Source organism: Triticum dicoccoides, chromosome 3B (genome assembly GCF_002162155.2).
Source record: "Triticum dicoccoides isolate Atlit2015 ecotype Zavitan chromosome 3B, WEW_v2.0, whole genome shotgun sequence".
Lineage (NCBI taxonomy): Eukaryota > Viridiplantae > Streptophyta > Magnoliopsida > Poales > Poaceae > Triticum > Triticum dicoccoides.
In genome coordinates, this window is record NC_041385.1 from 702965461 (window position 1) to 702983414 (window position 17954).

The following is a 17954-nucleotide window of genomic DNA, read 5'->3' on the forward strand; positions in this document are numbered from 1 at the left end:
GGTATTTTTATGATATAGATTGGAAAGTAAAAGATGCAAATAAAAGTAGATGGAAAACTTATATGATAAAAGATAGACCCGGGGGCCATAGGTTTCACTAGTGGCTTCTCTCAAGATAGCATAATTATTAAAGTGGATGAACAAATTGATGTCGAGCAATTGATAGAAAAGTGCATAGTTATGAGAATATCTAGGCATGATCATGTATATATGCATCACGTCCGCAACAACTATCGAAATGATTCTGCATCTACTACTATTACTCCACACATCGACCGACTCCTGCCTGCATCTAGAGTATTAAGTTCATAAGAACAGAGTAACGCATTAAGCAAGATGACATGATGTAGAGGGATAAACTCATGCAATATGATATAAACCCCATCTTTTTATCCTCGATGGCAACAATACAATACGTGCCTTGCTGCCCCTGCTGTCACTAGGAAAGGACACCGCAAGATTGAACCCAAAGCTAAGCACTTCTCCCATTGCAAGAAAGATCAATCTAGTAGGCCAAACCAAACTGATAATTCGAAGAGACTTGCAAAGATAACCAATCATACATAAAAGAATTCAGAGGAGATTCAAATATTTCTCATAGATAAACTTGATCATAAACCCACAATTCATCGGATCTCAACAAACACACCGCAAAAAGAGTTACATCGAATATATCTCCAAGAAGAGGAAGGAGAACTTTGTATTGAGATTCAAAGAGAGAGAAGAAGCCATCTTGCTAATAACTATGGACCCGAAGGTCTGTGGTAAACTACTCACAACTCATCGGAGAGGCCTTGGTGGTGATGGGAAGGCCCTCTGTGGTCGATTGCCCCTCTGGCGGAGCACCGGCAAAGGCTCCAAGACGGGATCTCGCAGATACAGAAGGTTGCAGCGGTGGAAATAGTTTTTCGTGGTGCTCCTGGATGTTTTCGGGGTACATGGATATATATAGGCGAAGGAAGTCGGTCAGGGGAGCCATGAGGGTCCCACTAGGCAGGGGGCACGCCCACCCTTACTGGGCGCACCAGCCACCCTCGTGGCCTCCTCGGCTGCTTCTTGACGTCCACTCCAAGTCTCCTGGACTGCGTTTGTTCCAAAAAGATCGCTCCCGAAGGTTTCATTCCGTTTGATATTCCTTTCCTTCGAAACACTAAAATAGGCAAAAAAACAACAATTCGGGCTGGGCCTCCGGTTAGTAGGTTAGTCCCAAAAATGATATAAAAGTGTAGAGTAAAGCCCATAAACATCCAAAACAGTTAAGATAATAGCATGGAACAATAAAAAATTATAGATATGTTGGAGATGTATCAGGCGACCCTCAAATGTAAACTATTTTCCTGGCTTGTGGTGCAACATCGTATCTGGACGTCTGATAGGAGAGCGAGGCATGGCCTGCAGGAGTTGCCTTCGGCTTGCTACACGTGTCTCCAAGAGGAGGACAATGCAGAACACATCTTGGTGCAGTGTGTGTATGCTAGGGAAGTGTGGCACACTATCTGGAACATGATGGGTCTACAGGGGCGTCCTCCAGAGGTGCATGACAGTTTGTTGGATTGGTGGCTGGAGGGTAGGAGCACCCTTAGGAGGAGTTGGAAGCGTGGCTTTGACACCCTTGTCATCGCCACAATCTGGGCTATTTGGAAACAACGTAATGCGAGAGTCTTCAACAGGACTGGCCAACAGCTACAGGCGCAGGGGCTGTCCATTGCCATTTTGGATGAGCTCAAGGAGTGGAAGGAGGCTGGTCTAGGTGGAGGAGGGTTCACTACGTTTTGTGTAAACGTAGGAATAGGATAATGAGTGGGGTGTAAGGGTGCGTGCCATAGATGGAGGCTTGATCCATCGCTTGACCTCTTGTACATTGCTTTTTCTCCCTTCTATAAAGATAAGGTACGCCTTTGGTGTACTCTCGAAAAAAAAGAATGCGATGTCAGCTAAACTAACTGAATAGACTATTCAACCATCCAGCTAAAGTATCATGCGCCTGACGCTCCTGATCTGGACAAGAGAACCAAAGAGCTCCTGGAGCAGGTTGGGTTCGGTCCAGTGAGCGAGGAACGCGGGCTCGACCATGGCGCGTGGGTGCCCCTGATGTTCATGTACCCGGAGGCAAACATCCCAGTGTGCCAGCTCTCCATGCAGACCCACCGCGACGACACCTACCACTACAACCTCGGCAAGGCGCTGGCGCCCCTCAGGGGCGAAGGCGTCCTCGTCTTTGGCTCCGGGAGCACGACACACAACCTCGGCAAGATGGGGCGTGACGACGAGCCGGTGCGGCAGTGGGCCTCCGACTTCGACACCTGGCTCAGGGACTCACTTCTCGCCGGAAGGTAATGCTGAGCTGGTGCCTGCTGGCCACGGCCATGACGGTCTTGCAAAGCGATTTCCTCGTGATTGTGACAATCCTTCTCCTGCTTGTGATGGCGTCAGGTACGATGACGTGAAACACTACGAGGAGAAGGCGCCCCATGCCAAGACGGCGCACCCGTCGCCGGAGCATTTCTACCCGCTGCTCGTCACGCTCGGCGTTGCCGGGGACGAGCCTAAGGCAGAGCCCATCCACCATAGCTGGGCCGAAGCTAACATGTCATACGCCTTGTACCATTTCACCATGAAGGACTGACAGCTGCGATCGAGCTTTGCCACACTGGTACGTCCACCCTACGCTGCATTTGGAAATCAGAATGCAAGGTGTTCCATCTCAAAAAAATGTCCACCTTAGGCTTATGTAGCATTTGGTTTGTAATAAGAGAGACCCAGTAAAGAAGGAATGAACATTGCGATACTGGTCAGTGTGAGGACAAAGACTTGAGAGTGAAGCGAGGACGAGCTCAGGTCGGTGGTGTGAGGATGTGCTAGAGGCCGTGACAGAGGAGTCAGTGCTGGAGTGCTACTCAACATGCCCTAAGTCGGTGATGCTTGAGATGAAAACCATTGTCTTCCTAATGTATTAAATAGAAGACCTAGACTCGTGAAATCTTGAACCACATATGTTTTTTTTCGTTGCAATGCATGAGCCATTTTGCTAGTACAATATTAAAATATGCATCATCTCAGATCTAGTGGGACTGATTTGGCAATGTAAATATTTCTTTCTTGATAAAGTATGTGGGACCTCGAAAGATTTCTTAGAAGATACCCCACGCCATCGATGAACAAGGGTCTCACACCGAACCCATTTTCATTGAAAACGAAAGCAAGCATACAAGGTTCAACATAGTCAAAGATATAGGCAGCAACCCGGCTGAGGGAGTCCTAAGGGAGTCCTGGACTAAGGGGTCCTCGGGCATCCGGGCTATGCGATGTGGGCCGGACTGATGGGCCATGAAGATACAAGATAGGAGAACCTCCCCGTGTCGGGATGGGACTCTCCTTTGCGTGGATGGCAAGCTTGGCGTTCGGATCATGTATTTTCCTTCTTCTGTAACCGGCCCTGTACAACCCTAGATTCCCCCCGTGTCTATATAAACTAGAGGGTTTAGTCCGTAGGGCAAGAACACAATCATACAGGCTAGACATCTAGGGTTTAAGCCATTACGATCTCGAGGTAGATCAACTCTTGTAACCCCTATATTCATCATAGTCAATCAAGCAGGAAGTGTGGTATTACCTCCATTAAGAGGGCCCGAACCTGGGTAAACACCGTGTTCCCTGCCTCCTTGTTACCTTCGATCCTTAGACGCACAGTTCAGGACCCCCTACCCGAGATCTGCCAGTTTTGACACCGACATTGGTGCTGTATCAACCATCCACAACAATTCTGCCCTGAGGGAGACTTTCCTCCCCGGCCAAATCTTGTATTCGACGGTTTCGCACTGTGTGCCAATTCGATTGGTCAGCTAGAACAGATCGACAACTATGCCCCTGGTCATCAGATCAGTTTCAGAAACCTAAACTACGTCGCTGATATCCGAGAAGACATGATCTTCCAAGGGTTCGCGGCCTCAACCGCAGTTCCAGCCTCAGATCTGGAACTCCTCACCGAGTCCGAAGACGGGAGCTTAGAGCTCACCGGGCTCCGTGCGGCTATAGAGCTCAACACCTGGCTCAGGGACTCGCTTCTCGCTCGGAGGTAATGCTGAGCTGGTGCCTGGTGGCCACAGCCACGATGGACTTGCAAAGCAATCGCCTCGTGATATCGCGACAACTTGCATTGCTTGTCATGGCTGCTAGGTACGACAACGTGAACAACTACGAGGAGAAGATGCCGCACGCCAAGACGGCGCACCCGTCGCCGGAGCATTTCTACCCGCCGCACGTCGCGCTCGGCGCCATCGGGGACAAGCCCAAGGCGGAGCTCATCCACCATAGCTGGGCCGAAGCCAACATGTCATACGCCTCATACCATTTCACCACGAAGGACTAGGACTGATGGCCGCGAATCCCTAAAAAAAGGCCTGACGGCCGTGATCAAGCTTTGCCGCACTGGTACATTCACCCTATGTTGCATTGGAAATAGGAATGCAAGATGTCCCAGCTCAAAAAAAACGGCCACCCTGGGCTCACATAGCGGTTGGTTTGTAATAAGAGAGACGCAGTAGAGAAGGAATGAACGTTTGACTTTAGAGTGAAGCAAGGACTCGGGTCGGTGGTGTGAGAATGTGCTAGAGGTCATGACAGCGGAGTCAATGCTGGAGTGCTACTCAACATGCCCTAAGTCGGTGATGCTTGAGATGAAAACCATTGTCTTCCTAATGTATTAAATAGAAGACCTGGACTCGTGAAATCTTGAACCACATATGTTTTTTTCTGATGCAATGCATGAGCAATTTTGCTAGTATAACATTAAAATATGCATCATCTCAGATCTAGTGGGACTGATTTGGCAGTGTAAATATTTCTTTCCTGATAAGGTATATGGGACCTCGAAATATTTCTTAGAAGAAAGATAACCCCACACCCTCGATGAACAGGGGTCTCGCACATAACCCATTTTCATTGGAAATGAAAGCAAGCATACAAGGTTCAACATAGTCAAAGAGATAGGCAGCAACCCAGCTCCATATGTCCGTTGTAAATGGTAAAGTAAAATTAAAGATAGCTACATGTTCAACATATAGCTATCTTGGCATCCACTGTCACACAAATGAACAACAAGCTGGCCCTTCATTCTAGTTTATTATTCGGGTTATCTCAAATGTAACTTACTCTACACAGGTTCCTGGTTTTGTACAGTCATCTTCGAAGCCACATGAGCATTTGGAGCAGGTATCAAGCATGTCATTGTAAAACGCTGAGAGGGATAAACAGCAAGTAGGAGACCTCATAGCGTGAAATTGTGAGTAGGTACAAGTCACAGTCCATGTCACTGCAAAATAAAACAAACTGTCAGATATGCATGCTAGTTACTGAGATATTATTTCCATGCATCAAGAAATTAGACAATGGCTTACTATGGGCTTGAGTTTTCCTACTTCTATCTAATGTAGTGAACTTTGTAGGTTCATCTAAGTTGATTGCAGGTCCACAAGTATACCCGGGAGAGTGAAATTCACAGGCAATTCCAAGGTCTTGGTTGTGGTCCCTGATTAACCAACCGAAACTTCAAAGGAGGCCACATCATTAGCAGGGTCCTGTGCCAGTGAGTCGGGGACTCCTCCTTTGCAACAGTTGGCACTCTACTTATTGGAAGGTGCCCCGGGAAGCAGGTCGACTATCTCCGGGTTCAGCTTGCAACTGTGAGGGATAATGTCTCTGAATTTGGAGCAATCGCCTTGCTGTGTAGCCTATCCACCTTGCACATACCAGATTACCTCCTTCTACACCAGATTACCACCTTGCACAATGAACATTAATAGAGTAACATATAAAATTTCAACAATATATGTCATATATCATGAAAAATAAAAAGGTATAATCAATAAAAACATAATTTTAGTTGGCAAATAAAGTCTCAATACACCATATATATGTGATTATATGATGCAAATAAGATTATAATGTACTCAATTATAAATAACTATTGCATAAATACAATGTGGGGAAGTGAGCCGAAGGGGGGGCATATGCCCCCTATCCATGCTGGTTTTTGGTTCAGAAAATCCAATTTTTTGTAATTTATTTGGGTTATGTCAAATGTAACTTACTCTACACAGGTTCCTGGTTTTGTACTGCTATCTTGGCAGCCACATGAGCATTTGGGGCAGGTAACAAGTGTATCGTTGTACAACGCGCTGAGAGATAAGCAACACGCTGGATACGTCAGAGCGTGAAACTGTGAGTAGGTACAAGTCACAGTCCATGTCACTATAAAAATAAAATAAACAGTCAGATATGCATGCTAGTTACTGAGATATTCTTTCCATGCATCAAGAAATTAGACAATGGCTTACTGTGGGCTTGAGATTTCCTCTTTCCATCTGGTGTAGTGAACTTTGTAGGTTCATCTAACTTGGTTGCAGGCCCACAGGTATACCCTGGACCAGGGGCCTTCAGAGTGAAATTCACAGGCAATTCCAGGGTCTTGGTTGTGGTCCCTGATCGACCAACTGAAACTTCAAAGGAGGCCACAGCATTAGCAGGGTCTTGTGCCAGTGAGCTAAGGACTCCTCCTTTGCAGCAGTTGGCCCTCTTCCTATTGGAAGGTGCCCCGGGAAGCAAGTCGACTATCTCCGGGTTCACCTTGCAGCTGTGAGGGATAATCTCTTTGAATTTCGAGCAATCACCTTGCTCTGTAGCCTGTCCACCTTGCACATACCGGATTACCTCCTTTGACCACACCCACCCAAGCTTCCATCCCGGTGGCTGAATGTGGTGGTACTGCTGAAAGTTGAATAGTGAAACCTCAGCCTGGAGAAATTACATCATGTCAGCATTTGGAAAGTAGAGTAAGTGGGAAGAGTATAAACATTTATTGCACTGGCCGTTGAACTCGAAATATAGCTGGTGGATGGATAGTTCAAACAACCGAAAGGTACAGTCTCATGCCCGAGCAGTCATTGTTTGCTGGTAATTTCATTATTGTAATTTCCTTGACTACTGCTAGAGATACATATGCCCAATGTTTTTTTCTCTTCCTTTATAAATTGTATCCTGAACATTCTACAGTGTGAAAATAAAATTTTCTTTCCTATTGTGGTGAAAAGCCTGTGAAATGATTGTTTATTTTCCAACTTACGTGGCAAATAAGATTTATAGAAGGATTATTGTAATCACTTGGAGAGGAAAAGATTTGCTTATGCATATTTCATAATGTGGAATTGTAGAGACATTATTGTTGTTCAATAAGTGATTCATCCGTACCAAATAGCCATCTGGAACCCAGCTCCTCACATCCCATCTGATTGTGATGTTCGCCCGTTGGATCAAGGCCTAAGGGGGTCCTAGGCTCCTGCGGAAAACAACAGAGGAACATTTGGGAGGACAAAGCGGCAAAGGAAAAGTTCTGGTCTTATTACAGAGGTAGGAAGAAGAAGAGAGGAGGAGGAGGAGGAGGAGGAGGAGGAGGAGGAGGAGGTAGGAAAAGCTCTCGACCTGGTGAACCAACCAACAATTCCAGGGCGAGCAGAAGGAGGAGCAACGCAGGAGGAGGAGACATGGCTCTTGCTCAAGAACAGAGAGTGCTCTCCAAGCTCGCTCCTAGTCAGCTGATGTCGTGTGTGTCAGGCACAGGTAAAAGTGGCGTGGGATGGACACGGCCGGGCACAGGCAGGGCGATTCCTTTCGTTCCCTCCATGCCAACGATGCCGTGTGTGTGGCCCCCGTCACCATCTTCTCTGCTGGCAGACTATCAATCTGTAAGTTTGGTTACCGCGGTCAGATTTGTGCTTTCCTCGGCGCCTTCTGCAAATCAATACCCACGATGTTGAACAATCTGTGGACATTTTGCCGCAGAGGTACAAATCCATGGGGAAGCACCGTACACGTTTTGTATCTCGGAGTAGCCACACGTTCCGTGAGTTGCTGCGACATGCAGGAACGAACAAAGGGTGAGTTCTTTGTCACATACAATTGGTTTTCTACAAGAACATAGGCATTAGACGAAAGTCAATTCTTAGATATCCCACTAATGAAAAAAGTTTAGCAGCATTTTACACATGGATTGTATCCTTCCTTCCTCCCCCTTTATGCCGGGAGCATTCAGGAGGATAAAATAACAAAACTACTAGCGACAAATGTTTAGTCTCTTCTTGTAACTTGTAAGTGCCCTCGAGTTAACATAGGTCATGAAAGATTATTAACGCGGATCATCTTTGGGGAATTCAATGACAACGACACCGTGTGTGTGGCCCCCATCACCATCTTCTCTGCTGGCAGACTATCAATCTGTAAGCTTGGTCACCGCGGGTCAGATGTGTGCTTTCCTCGGCGCCTTCTGCAAATCAATACCCATGATGTTGAACAATCTGTGGACATTTTGCCGCAGAGGTACAAAGCCGTGGGGAAGTCACCGTACCCGTTCTGTATCTCGGAGTAGCCACACGTTCCATGAGTCGCTGCGACATGCAGGAACGAACAAAGGGTGAGTTCTTTGTCACATACAATTGGTTTTCTACCAGAACATAGGCATTAGGCGAAAGTAAATTCTTGGATATCCCATTAACATAATTTTGCACGCACTAATGAAAAAAATTTAGCAGCATTTTACACATGGATATGAATGAGATTCTTGATAGGCCATACACAGCAGAGGAGGTGAGAGTGGCGTTGTTTCAGATGGCACCATCGAAGGCCCCGGGGGTGGATGGATTTACGGTGGGTTTTTTCCAGCGGCATTGGAGCTTGATCAAGGATGACATCATTCAGGCTGTGTTGGAATTTCTTCATGGGGGCGAGTTACCAGCGGGGATGAACGACACAACTATCACGCTTATTCCTAAGGTGAGACACCCCCAGTGCATTAATCAATATAGACCGATCCCTCTCTGTCCTGTACATGTACAAAATTGCAGCCAAGTGTATAGCAAACGGGTTGAGGATCTTTTTGGATGACATAACAGGAGGAGAACAAAGTGCATTCGTACCAGGTCGCCTGATTACGGATAACATCCTTATTGCCTATGAGAGTGTTCATGAGATGAGAAAGAGGAGGAAAGGAAAAAATAGTGTGTGTGCGGTGAAACTAGATATGATGAAAGCATACGACCGTGTTGAATGGCACTACATAGAAACAATTATGGCATGTCTTGGCTTCAGCACGTCCTTTATTTGACTCATCTTGAAGTGTGTTTTTTTGGTAAGGTTTGCTGTCCGTGTGAATGGGGAGCTTTTACCGTTCTCTTCCCCTTCGAGGGGCTTAAGGCAAGGGGACCCGGCGTCACCTTATCTGTTCTTGTTATGTGCGGAGGGTTTTACCACTTTGCTCAATAACTTTGGCAGACCGTACGTGGACAAAGGTATAAGGGTGAGTCTGAACTCACCTTGGATCAATCACTTGCTTTTTGCGGACGATAGTTTGATATTCATGCAAGCAAAATAGCAAAGTGCGCGACGTCTGAATGATATTCTCAGAATTTACGGAGATTGCTTGGGTCAGTGTGTGAACAGAGAAAAGAGTTCCATTTTCTTCAGTCCAAACACCTCTGACACAGATCGCCAAGCAATGAAGAGTTTGATGGGCATCGTTGTAGAAGCGTTTAATGAGAGATATCTTGGTCTTCCGACAGCAGTTGGTCTCATCACAAGTGGGACGTTTGATCATATAGGGGAACGAATCAGAAGTAAATTAAATGGCGGATCAGAGAGACTTGTTTCCTGTGCTGCGAGGGAGGTTCATTTGAAGTCAGTCATACAGGCTATACCCACTTTCTCAATGAGTTGTTTTAGACTGACAAAGAAGGTCTGCAAGGGGATTTCATCTAGTATGGCAAAATATTGGTGGAGTAGTTCTCTCGACCGGCGCTCGTTGCACTGGGTTGATTGGCAGACACTCGCATCACCGAAGGTACAATGAGGGATGGGTTTTCAGAATCTTGAGATGTTTAACTTGGCCATGCTAGGCAAGCACGGATGGAGACTGATCACAAACCCAGACTCTCTTTGTGGTCCTATGTTGAAGGGGAAGTATTTCCCTCTCACGGACTTCATGCATGCTACTGTACCAAAGAACGCCTCGGCTACCTGGCGTGCTATTATAGCAGGGAGGGAGGCGCTCAAAGTGGGTTTGGTCAGGCGCATTGGGGATGGCTCCTCGGTGTCAATCTGGAATGATACTTGGATCCAAGGGAAGCTCTCCATGAAGCCATCAATGCAGGTTGGAAGTGACACATTACACACAGTCTCCGATCTCATTGACAGTGACTCTTGGTTATGGAAGGTGGATATTGTCAGGAGGAATTTTATCGCTCCCGATGCTGATGCTATCTTGAACATACCATTGCGGCAAGGGGGAGGTGAGGACTTCTGGGCATGGGCGTGGGAGAAGATGGGTGTCTATACTGTAAAATCTGCGTATCGGGCTCTTATGACTCGCAACGAGCACTTAGCTCTAGAGGAAGGGACGACTACGGGTACTTCAAAGACAGAAAAACAATTATGGTCAAGGTTGTGGAAGCTACAAGTGGTACCTAAAGTTCGTGTGTTCTGTTGGTGAATTCTACGGGGAATCCTTCCTGTCGAGCGAACACTGCAGCACAGACATATAGCCACCACAGCTAGATGTAAAGTCTGCCTAGCTGCAGACGAGAATTTGATGCATGCGCTGATTAAGTGCACTCATGCAAAGAGATTCTGGGGGGAAGCAAGAGAGTGGCTACAAGTGAAACTTCCTGGTCTCCACGAAGAAACATGGATGAAAGATATACTCTGTGACCCAAGGTTTCAAGAAACTGATAGGGCAAAAATTGTTTCTGTTACCCAAGGTTTCAAGAAACTGATAGGGCAAAAATTGTTTCTGTTATGTGGACGATTTGGACTTCCAGAAATAATATTACACATGACAAGGAAAGTTCAAACCCAGTCCAATTTATGAGAACGATCAAGGATGCTTTAGCGGTGCTAGAACTTCCTGTGGAGCACACCAATGTCCTGACTGGATACAGATGGAGACCACCTAAGGGTCATGGGATTAAGATCAACACTGATGCAAGTATCTCTAGTGAGGAGAGAAAAGGGGGTGCAGGAGGGATCGCTCAGTCTTCGACTGCCTTTCTTGCGGCCTGGAGCAAGCCTTATCCTGGAGTGACGGATCCATTGGTAGCAGAAGCTTTGGCCCTGCGTGATGGTGTTCTTTTTGCTGCGGGGGATGTTGAGTATAATGTTTATTAGGAAAGACGAGATAGACTAGGATTTGCTCTGGCTTGTCTTGTACTCCAAATAGATCATTATACTCCTATATATATGCCCTCGAGGCTCAAGCAATACAACGACAATTCCACCAATCCTCTCTCTCCCTTCTAACATGGTACTAGTTTCCGGGTTCTAAAACCCTAGCCGCCGCCGCTTCCGCACCCGCGCGCCGCCCCTGGGGTGGTCGGCCTCCATGACCGCCGCTGGGGGCCGCGCCGCCCGTACCTAGGGTTCGTCCGCCGGCCGTGTTGGCCAGCTGCCCTAGAGAGTCTTTTTCCCGATCCTTTGATCCGGATTTTTCTCTCTTTCGTCGGTCGCTTTGATCGGCGTCTACTTTTTGGTTTTCCGATCTTTTCTTGATCGGTTTGCGTCGCCCACCGTCGACGTCGACACCTCGCGCCTCTACTCTGACATCGGCGCAACCGGCCGATTACTTCACCGACCCGGCGGCCTCGTGTTACAGGCAGCCCTCAAGTCCGTCGTCCGTGCGCCGGCCCGCCCGTCGATCTACGCCGGCCGTCACCGCCCTGCTCCGACCGGGACTCCTGCATCACCCCGACCCGGCGGCCTCGCGCCATGCGGCGGCCAATCATAGCCGCCCTGCCGCCCGCTGCCGCTGCCGGCTTCATCTCGGACTCCGCCGCCACCACGCCTCCACCAAGCGGCATCCCCAACCTCGCTCGCGATCGGCTTGATCATCCGCTCGCCGCCGCGATCCGCCTCATCTACGCCACGCGACCGACCTGGCCCGTCAGTTACGCGCGCCTCCGCTGGTCCCGTGAAGATCGTCTCCGAGTTCAGCGTGCCCCTCCGCCGATCGAGCAACGGGCTGCCGCTGCGTCGCCCCGTCGGGCCACAGCGCCGCCGCCCCGTGGTTCTTCTCCCGGATGCACCGACCCGCATCACCGCTGCGTCGCCCCTTCGGGCCATAGTGCCGCGGCCCGCGGTCTACCGCTGCCCCGAGGCCGTCCGCTCCAGGCCGTCCCCGTGGCTGCACCGACGCTCGCGCCGCTGCTGCGTCGCCCCGTCGGGCCGTAGCGAGCGTGGCACGCGGTCCACGCCGCCGTCTCGAGGTCGTCCACGCGGCTGCACCACCCCGCGCTCCGCCGCTGTGCCGCCCCTTCGGGCTGTAGCACCACGGCCCGCGGTCCCTGCGACCGTCCCGAGGTCTTCCGTCGTCGCCCCGACCTGCCCGCCGCTGATGCGTCGCCCCTTCGGGCCGTAGCGCCGCGGCCCGCGGTCCACCGCCGTCCCCGCGCGTCGACTTCCTGTGGCATGCGCGGCACCACCTCCTTTGGCGCGGGAACGCCACCGTCCGCGCCGGTCTTCGTCACGCTGTCGGGTTCTTCGCCTACTTCGAGCACCGCCGCCGCGCTCCTAACCTAGTCGCCGCCACCGCCGTCAGGTCGCCGCCGCCGCCGCTACCCCCGTAGTCGCCGCAGCCGCCCGTTCACCTCCTTCGTCTTTGTCCAGCATCAGCCCGTCGCCAGCGTCGTCGTCATCTACCCCGACCTCTTCATCTACTCCGACAACTGCGGGCGACATTGGCCCCGTGCCGATTGGCGCCGCAACCGTCGTCGAGTCCTTCTCTGCTGGCCTCTCCGACTTCTTCGACATGGCATACAGCTCGTGCAGGTCCCTGTCTACGCATGCCCGGTGCTGGCAACACCGCCGCGTGCCTTCGTCCACAACGTGTCCCCGGGCCCGGCAAGCCTGGTGCGGCGCTTCGTCAACTTCGTCTTCGTCCGTCTACGCATGCCCGGTGCTGGCAACACGGACGCGTGCCTTCGTCTATGATGTGTCCCTGGGGTTGGCAACCCCGGCGCGACGCGTCGTCAACATCATCTACTTCCTGGCGCACCACTACTTCGACACCACTGCACCCACGACTAACTCGGCGCCTCCTTGCGCCCGCGGCTCCACGACGACTTTCTCGACACCGGCTACCACGACTCGACATCGACCACGGCATTCTTCGCATGGCTACCTCGACCACGGCTCCACCACCCACGCTCTCGGCTACCTCGACAAACGGCACAAAGGGCTATCGCCTTGCTTGAGCAACCTCGTCGGTTGCCACTCCAGCCACGACTCCGCGATGCGTCGACCGTTACGACTGTGGGGGGTGTCCGTCGGCCTGCCTTCGGATTCTTCTCCAGTCTCACTATCTGCGTCGCTACCGTTGTGACTGCGGGGATGTTGAGTATAATGTTTATTAGGAAAGACGAGATAGACTAGGATTTGTTCTGGCTTGTCTTGTATTCCAAATAGATCATTGTACTCCTATATATATGCCCTCGAGGCTCAAGCAATACAACGACAATTCCACCAAACCTCTCTGTCCTTTCTAACAAAAACGATCGATCGTGGCCGCAATGCAGCGACGACGAGAAACAACCTCGGCAGCCGGTGACGAACAGCACCGACGCGGCGGCGACCGGACACGACATGGGCGCCGGCGAGATCAGCCCGCTTCGTGCGCTCAGCCCGGCCTGGTGTTCGACACCACCACAAGGGACTACCTCGACTTCCTCTGCTACCACGGCTACAAGGACAAGCTCGTCCGCCAGGTCTCCAGCGACGCCAGATTCTCCTGTCCCCACACGCGCGGGGAGACCTCGGACACGGAGGACCTCATCGCGACGAGCGTCAACTACCCGTCCATCTCCGTGCCGCGGCTCGCGGCCGGGAAGCCTGTCGTCGTGTCGCGCACCGCCACGAACGTGGGGCCGTCCAAGTCCAACGTGACGTACGTGGCGTCCGTCGAGGCGCCGCCGGGCCTGTCCGTGAAGGTGTCGCCCCGGCGGCTGCTGTTCTCGAGGCGGTGCACGGCGGCGGCATACGAGGTGCGCTTCGCCCGCGCCGGGGCCAGCAAGGGGTACGCGTAGGGCGCCATCACCTGGTCGGACGGCGCGCGCTCGGTCCGGAAGCCTTTCGCGGTCAATGTTGTGTGATTGTCTTTGCCAGAATTTACGCAAGGACATGATTTTCCTTTTTTTCACATCCACCAGACTACCCAGAGATCCTCCTCTATATCGAGAAGAGATTCGTCAGAATCACGGCCTGCCTTCATTGCATGTAGTCATGTACCCATGTTTTATGGCTTCCCGTGGGTCCTCAAAATGTAGATTAGGTTCCTAATTAATGTATTTCCTTCTCTCAATGTCTCCGGGTCCCCAACATAATTCCAAATAACACCACCAATCATTTCTTTACTCTCTGTTTCCCTCGAGTACTGTTGATCAACAAAATCGTCCATCTCATGATCGAATCCTTGTCACAGATTAAATTGGATATAACATTTAATCATTTAATTTCAACACAAGCCGACCTTAGCTCAGTTGGTAGAGCGGAGGACTGTAGTGTTGCAGATCAATCCTTAGGTCGCTGGTTCGAATCCGGCAGGTCGGACATTGTCACCACTTCTTTTGTCTACATTTCCTTTTCTTTTTAGAAGAATTCCTTCTTTTCTTTTCATACTTCTTATGACGATGCTTGGGCCGCTTGATTGGGATGTAGCACGATTTTTTTGGTGGCTCCCTGTCCGCTTTTGGGCCAAAATGTTTATTAAAAAAGATAAAAACTTGATACTCATAAAACTGTTGTGTAGGTCGCTGGTTCGAATCCGGCAGGTCGGACATTGTCACCACTTCTTTTGTCTACATTTCCTTTTCTTTTTAGAAGAATTCCTTCTTTTCTTTTCATACTTCTTATGACGATGCTTGGGCCGCTTGATTGGGATGTAGCACGATTTTTTTGGTGGCTCCCTGTCCGCTTTTGGGCCAAAATGTTTATTAAAAAAGATAAAAACTTGATACTCATAAAACTGTTGTGTGCATCACAGAGTCCGAAAGAAATAATTTTTTTTCTCCCAATTTTTTGAGCTCATCCACAAAGACATATCGATACCAGGCGGGGTATGAGGAAAAAACCCTCCTGATTCATTTTCTACGGAAGAGCGATTCGGCCATGGCGCCGCCACCAGCCGAGTCTCCACGCCCCTGTTGCGGCTAGGAACAAGCCTTTGTGCCTGCTTGGCTAGCTACATCGGCCGATCAGGTTGCCTCGTTGGCTTGACTGGGTGCTTTGTGGCTGTCGAGGTTGGTCCGTCTTCAGCGGACGGGCGATGCCACGGCGGAGAAAGGCTTGGCTAGCTAAGCCTTTCTGCCCGCTTGGCTAGCTACATCTGCCGATCAGGTTGCCTCGTTGGCCTGACTGGGTGTTTTGTGGCTGTCAAGGTTGGTCCGTCTTCAGCGGACGGGCCGTTCAATGACACAATATGTCTACTATGTATTTTTCGGCGGCTACTCGATGGGCGATGCCACGGCGGTGGCAGCTTCCATGAATATGGCGAGCGATCCAGTGTGGATCGAGCAAGATGGCTTGCTGGAGATTGGTTCGATGGGGTCACATGCCTAGACACCAAAGTCGGCCAAGATCGGGGCGTTGGGTAAAGAAGCGATGATGAAGGTTGGTCCGGCCTCGGGCAAGGCGGCCATGGAATAGTGCGGAGGCGTCAGGGGTCACCGTACATGGGGGCCCAGGGACGGGGCAGATATTGGCAAGCCTGCTCCAGTGTTGTGTGTTAGTACATTGGGGTCGGTATCCTGGTGTGAGGTAGAGGCGGTGTTGGCGGTGTTAGCATTCCCAAAGGCGACGAGGAACAGATCATCGTCAACGACATCTACACGAGTAGTCACGACGGTGGGGACGAGGGCCTCCGCTAGTCATTGCGGCGGGGGCAGCGGACCTCGACGACTGATAATGAGATCAAGGGGCGCAATTGCGCATCTACAGTATCTGCAGTTGTGTCTGTGTTTTTGCAGGCATAACGCAGTGGTCGTGTGCGATGCTTGTTGGTGTCGCAAAGTGGATTTTTGTTTGGCATGAGGGCATCAACCCTCACACGAGGAGGTTTGAGGCGCCAAAAGGCAGAGTCCGACGTTGATGAGCAACATGCGCACTAGTTTCCTATCGGCATCTAGCCATGGGCAGTGGTTCCGATGGTATGGTGGATGCTAAAGTGCAACTTGCGTTGGTGTGGTCTGGCAGCGGTTAGATCCACACCAAGACATGGGCGTCCAGTTGATGGGCGTTTATCCCTTTTTAAAGGTGTTGCCGTGGAGGAAGTTAACTTAGTCATAGGTGTTATCTTCATATCCTGTAAATGTTCCGTCTTGATTGTTTATGTTCTCTATTCTATATGCATCATAATGATGCAAAAGCTTGGGGGTCTAACCTCCTTTTGAAATAAAATAAAATATAGATGTCTAGCTTCATCGATTCATAAACATGGCCGTTTTCTCAGATGGTTTGTGGTAACTTAAATTATTAAGCTATGGTTACTTTTTTCGAAAAGGGGGTTTGCCCCGGCCTCTGCATCAGAAAGATGCATACGACCATATTATTGATAATCAAAAGGTCCAACATAAGTCTCGAGGTCTCAAACAAAAGGAACAAATGCTCAAAAAGAGCACGGAAGCAAAAAGAGGACAACCACAACAGATAGGAAACTAAACACCTATCCTATTACATGACCGCCATCCAAACCGGTTGAAGATAGCCCGTGCTACCGTCTCCCATCGGATAGATCCAGTAACCAAATGCTCCCTTGCCTCTATCGGAGTGAGTAGCGGCCACATACGGATGAGTGTAGTGGCCCTGGAAACAACCTGCAAGAAATAAATGTTTGTTCTTCTGTTAAAAACCAAGTCGTTTCTGCAGTTCCAAACTGCCTATAATAAAGCACATACTCCTACATGGATATGCCTCGCTGTTTTTGCGTCAATCTCATCTAGCCATGTCCCAAATAACGTGTTGATGGAATTCAGAGGAGTTATATTAAAGGCTATGTGGAGCGACCTCCACAATTTTTTTGCCAAAGGGCAGTCAAGAAAGAGATGTTTGATTGATTCATCACTATCACAAAAACTACATCTTTTAGATCCAGTCCAGTTGCGCTTCGCCAAATTGTCCATAGTTAGGATGACCTGTTTGTGGACAAACCACATAAACACTTTGATCTTTAAGGGCACTTTGACTTTCCAAACATGTTTCGAACAAGGCATGATGCTGATAATATCCAAATACATGGATTTAACCGAAAACTCCCCATTCTTAGCTAGTTTCCAGCGTATCTGATCGGGCTGTTGAGAAAGTTGGACATCCATCAATCTTCTCACAATATGGAGCCAAGCTTCCCAACGGTTTCCCACTAGCGTCCTCCTAAGTTGAATATTAAGAGGATTGGACTATAGTACTGTTGCAACGTAAGTCTCTCTTCGCTGAACAATATTATAGAGAGAAGGATACCGTATTGCAAGGGGCATCCCCCCTAGCCAGGTATCCTCCCAGAATTTTGTGGAAGTTCCATCTCCAACTACAAATTTTGTCCTGTTAAAAATGACTGATTTCACTCACATTAGTCCCTTCCAAAAAGGCAAATCAGTCAGTCTTACCATCACCCGGGACAAGGTTTTGGACTGAAGGTACTTATTACGAAGAATCTGGGCCCATGTGGCATCTGTCTCTATAGATAAGTTATACAACCACTTGCTGAGAAGACATCTGTTCTCCACCTCTAAATTTTCAATGCCCATACCCCCTTGGTCTTTCGGCCTACAAATGATATCCCACTTAGCGAGTCTGTATTTTCTTTTTAATTCATCGCTCTGCCAGGAGAAGCGTGATCGATAGAAATCTAGCATTTTCCGTACTCCAACTGG

The 17954-nt window shown here is 49.5% G+C and overlaps 2 protein-coding genes and 1 non-coding gene across 3 annotated transcripts in view; 2 read left to right on the plus strand and 1 right to left on the minus strand.

The window, feature by feature from the left end:
- LOC119279827 (extradiol ring-cleavage dioxygenase-like) overlaps nt 1-4369 on the plus strand; it is a 39770-nt gene extending 35401 nt beyond the window's left edge. The window contains exons 2-3 of the mRNA XM_037560929.1: nt 1969-2333; nt 4177-4369. Of these exons, the coding sequence (XP_037416826.1) occupies nt 1969-2333; nt 4177-4369 (558 nt within the window). The remainder of the gene's footprint in view (nt 1-1968; nt 2334-4176) is intronic.
- Nucleotides 4370-5621: 1252 nt separating this feature from the next.
- LOC119279829 (COBRA-like protein 1) lies at nt 5622-7540 on the minus strand. Its single transcript, XM_037560930.1, has 5 exons — nt 7490-7540; nt 7246-7314; nt 6336-6792; nt 6095-6249; nt 5622-5672 (listed from the first exon to the last, which is right to left on the minus strand). The coding sequence occupies exons 1-5, from the start codon at nt 7538-7540 to the stop codon at nt 5622-5624; spliced, it is 783 nt and encodes a 260-aa protein (XP_037416827.1).
- Nucleotides 7541-14555: 7015 nt separating this feature from the next.
- TRNAY-GUA lies at nt 14556-14640 on the plus strand. The gene is given in 2 exon segments: nt 14556-14592; nt 14605-14640. It is a non-coding gene; the product is annotated as a tRNA-Tyr (tRNA).
- The last annotated feature ends 3314 nt before the right edge of the window (nt 14641-17954 follow it).

Coding starts and splice junctions, on each gene's coding strand:
- LOC119279829 (XM_037560930.1), bottom strand. CDS start 7,540: ATGTCTCCTCCTCCTGCGTTGCTCCTCCTTCTGCTCGCCCTGGAATTG. Junction 6,793..7,245: donor GGGTTCCAGATGGCTATTTG/GTACGGATGAAT, acceptor TAATTTCTCCAG/GCTGAGGTTTCACTATTCAA. Junction 5,673..6,094: donor GTACAAAACCAGGAACCTGT/GTAGAGTAAGTT, acceptor CACAGTTGCAAG/CTGAACCCGGAGATAGTCGA.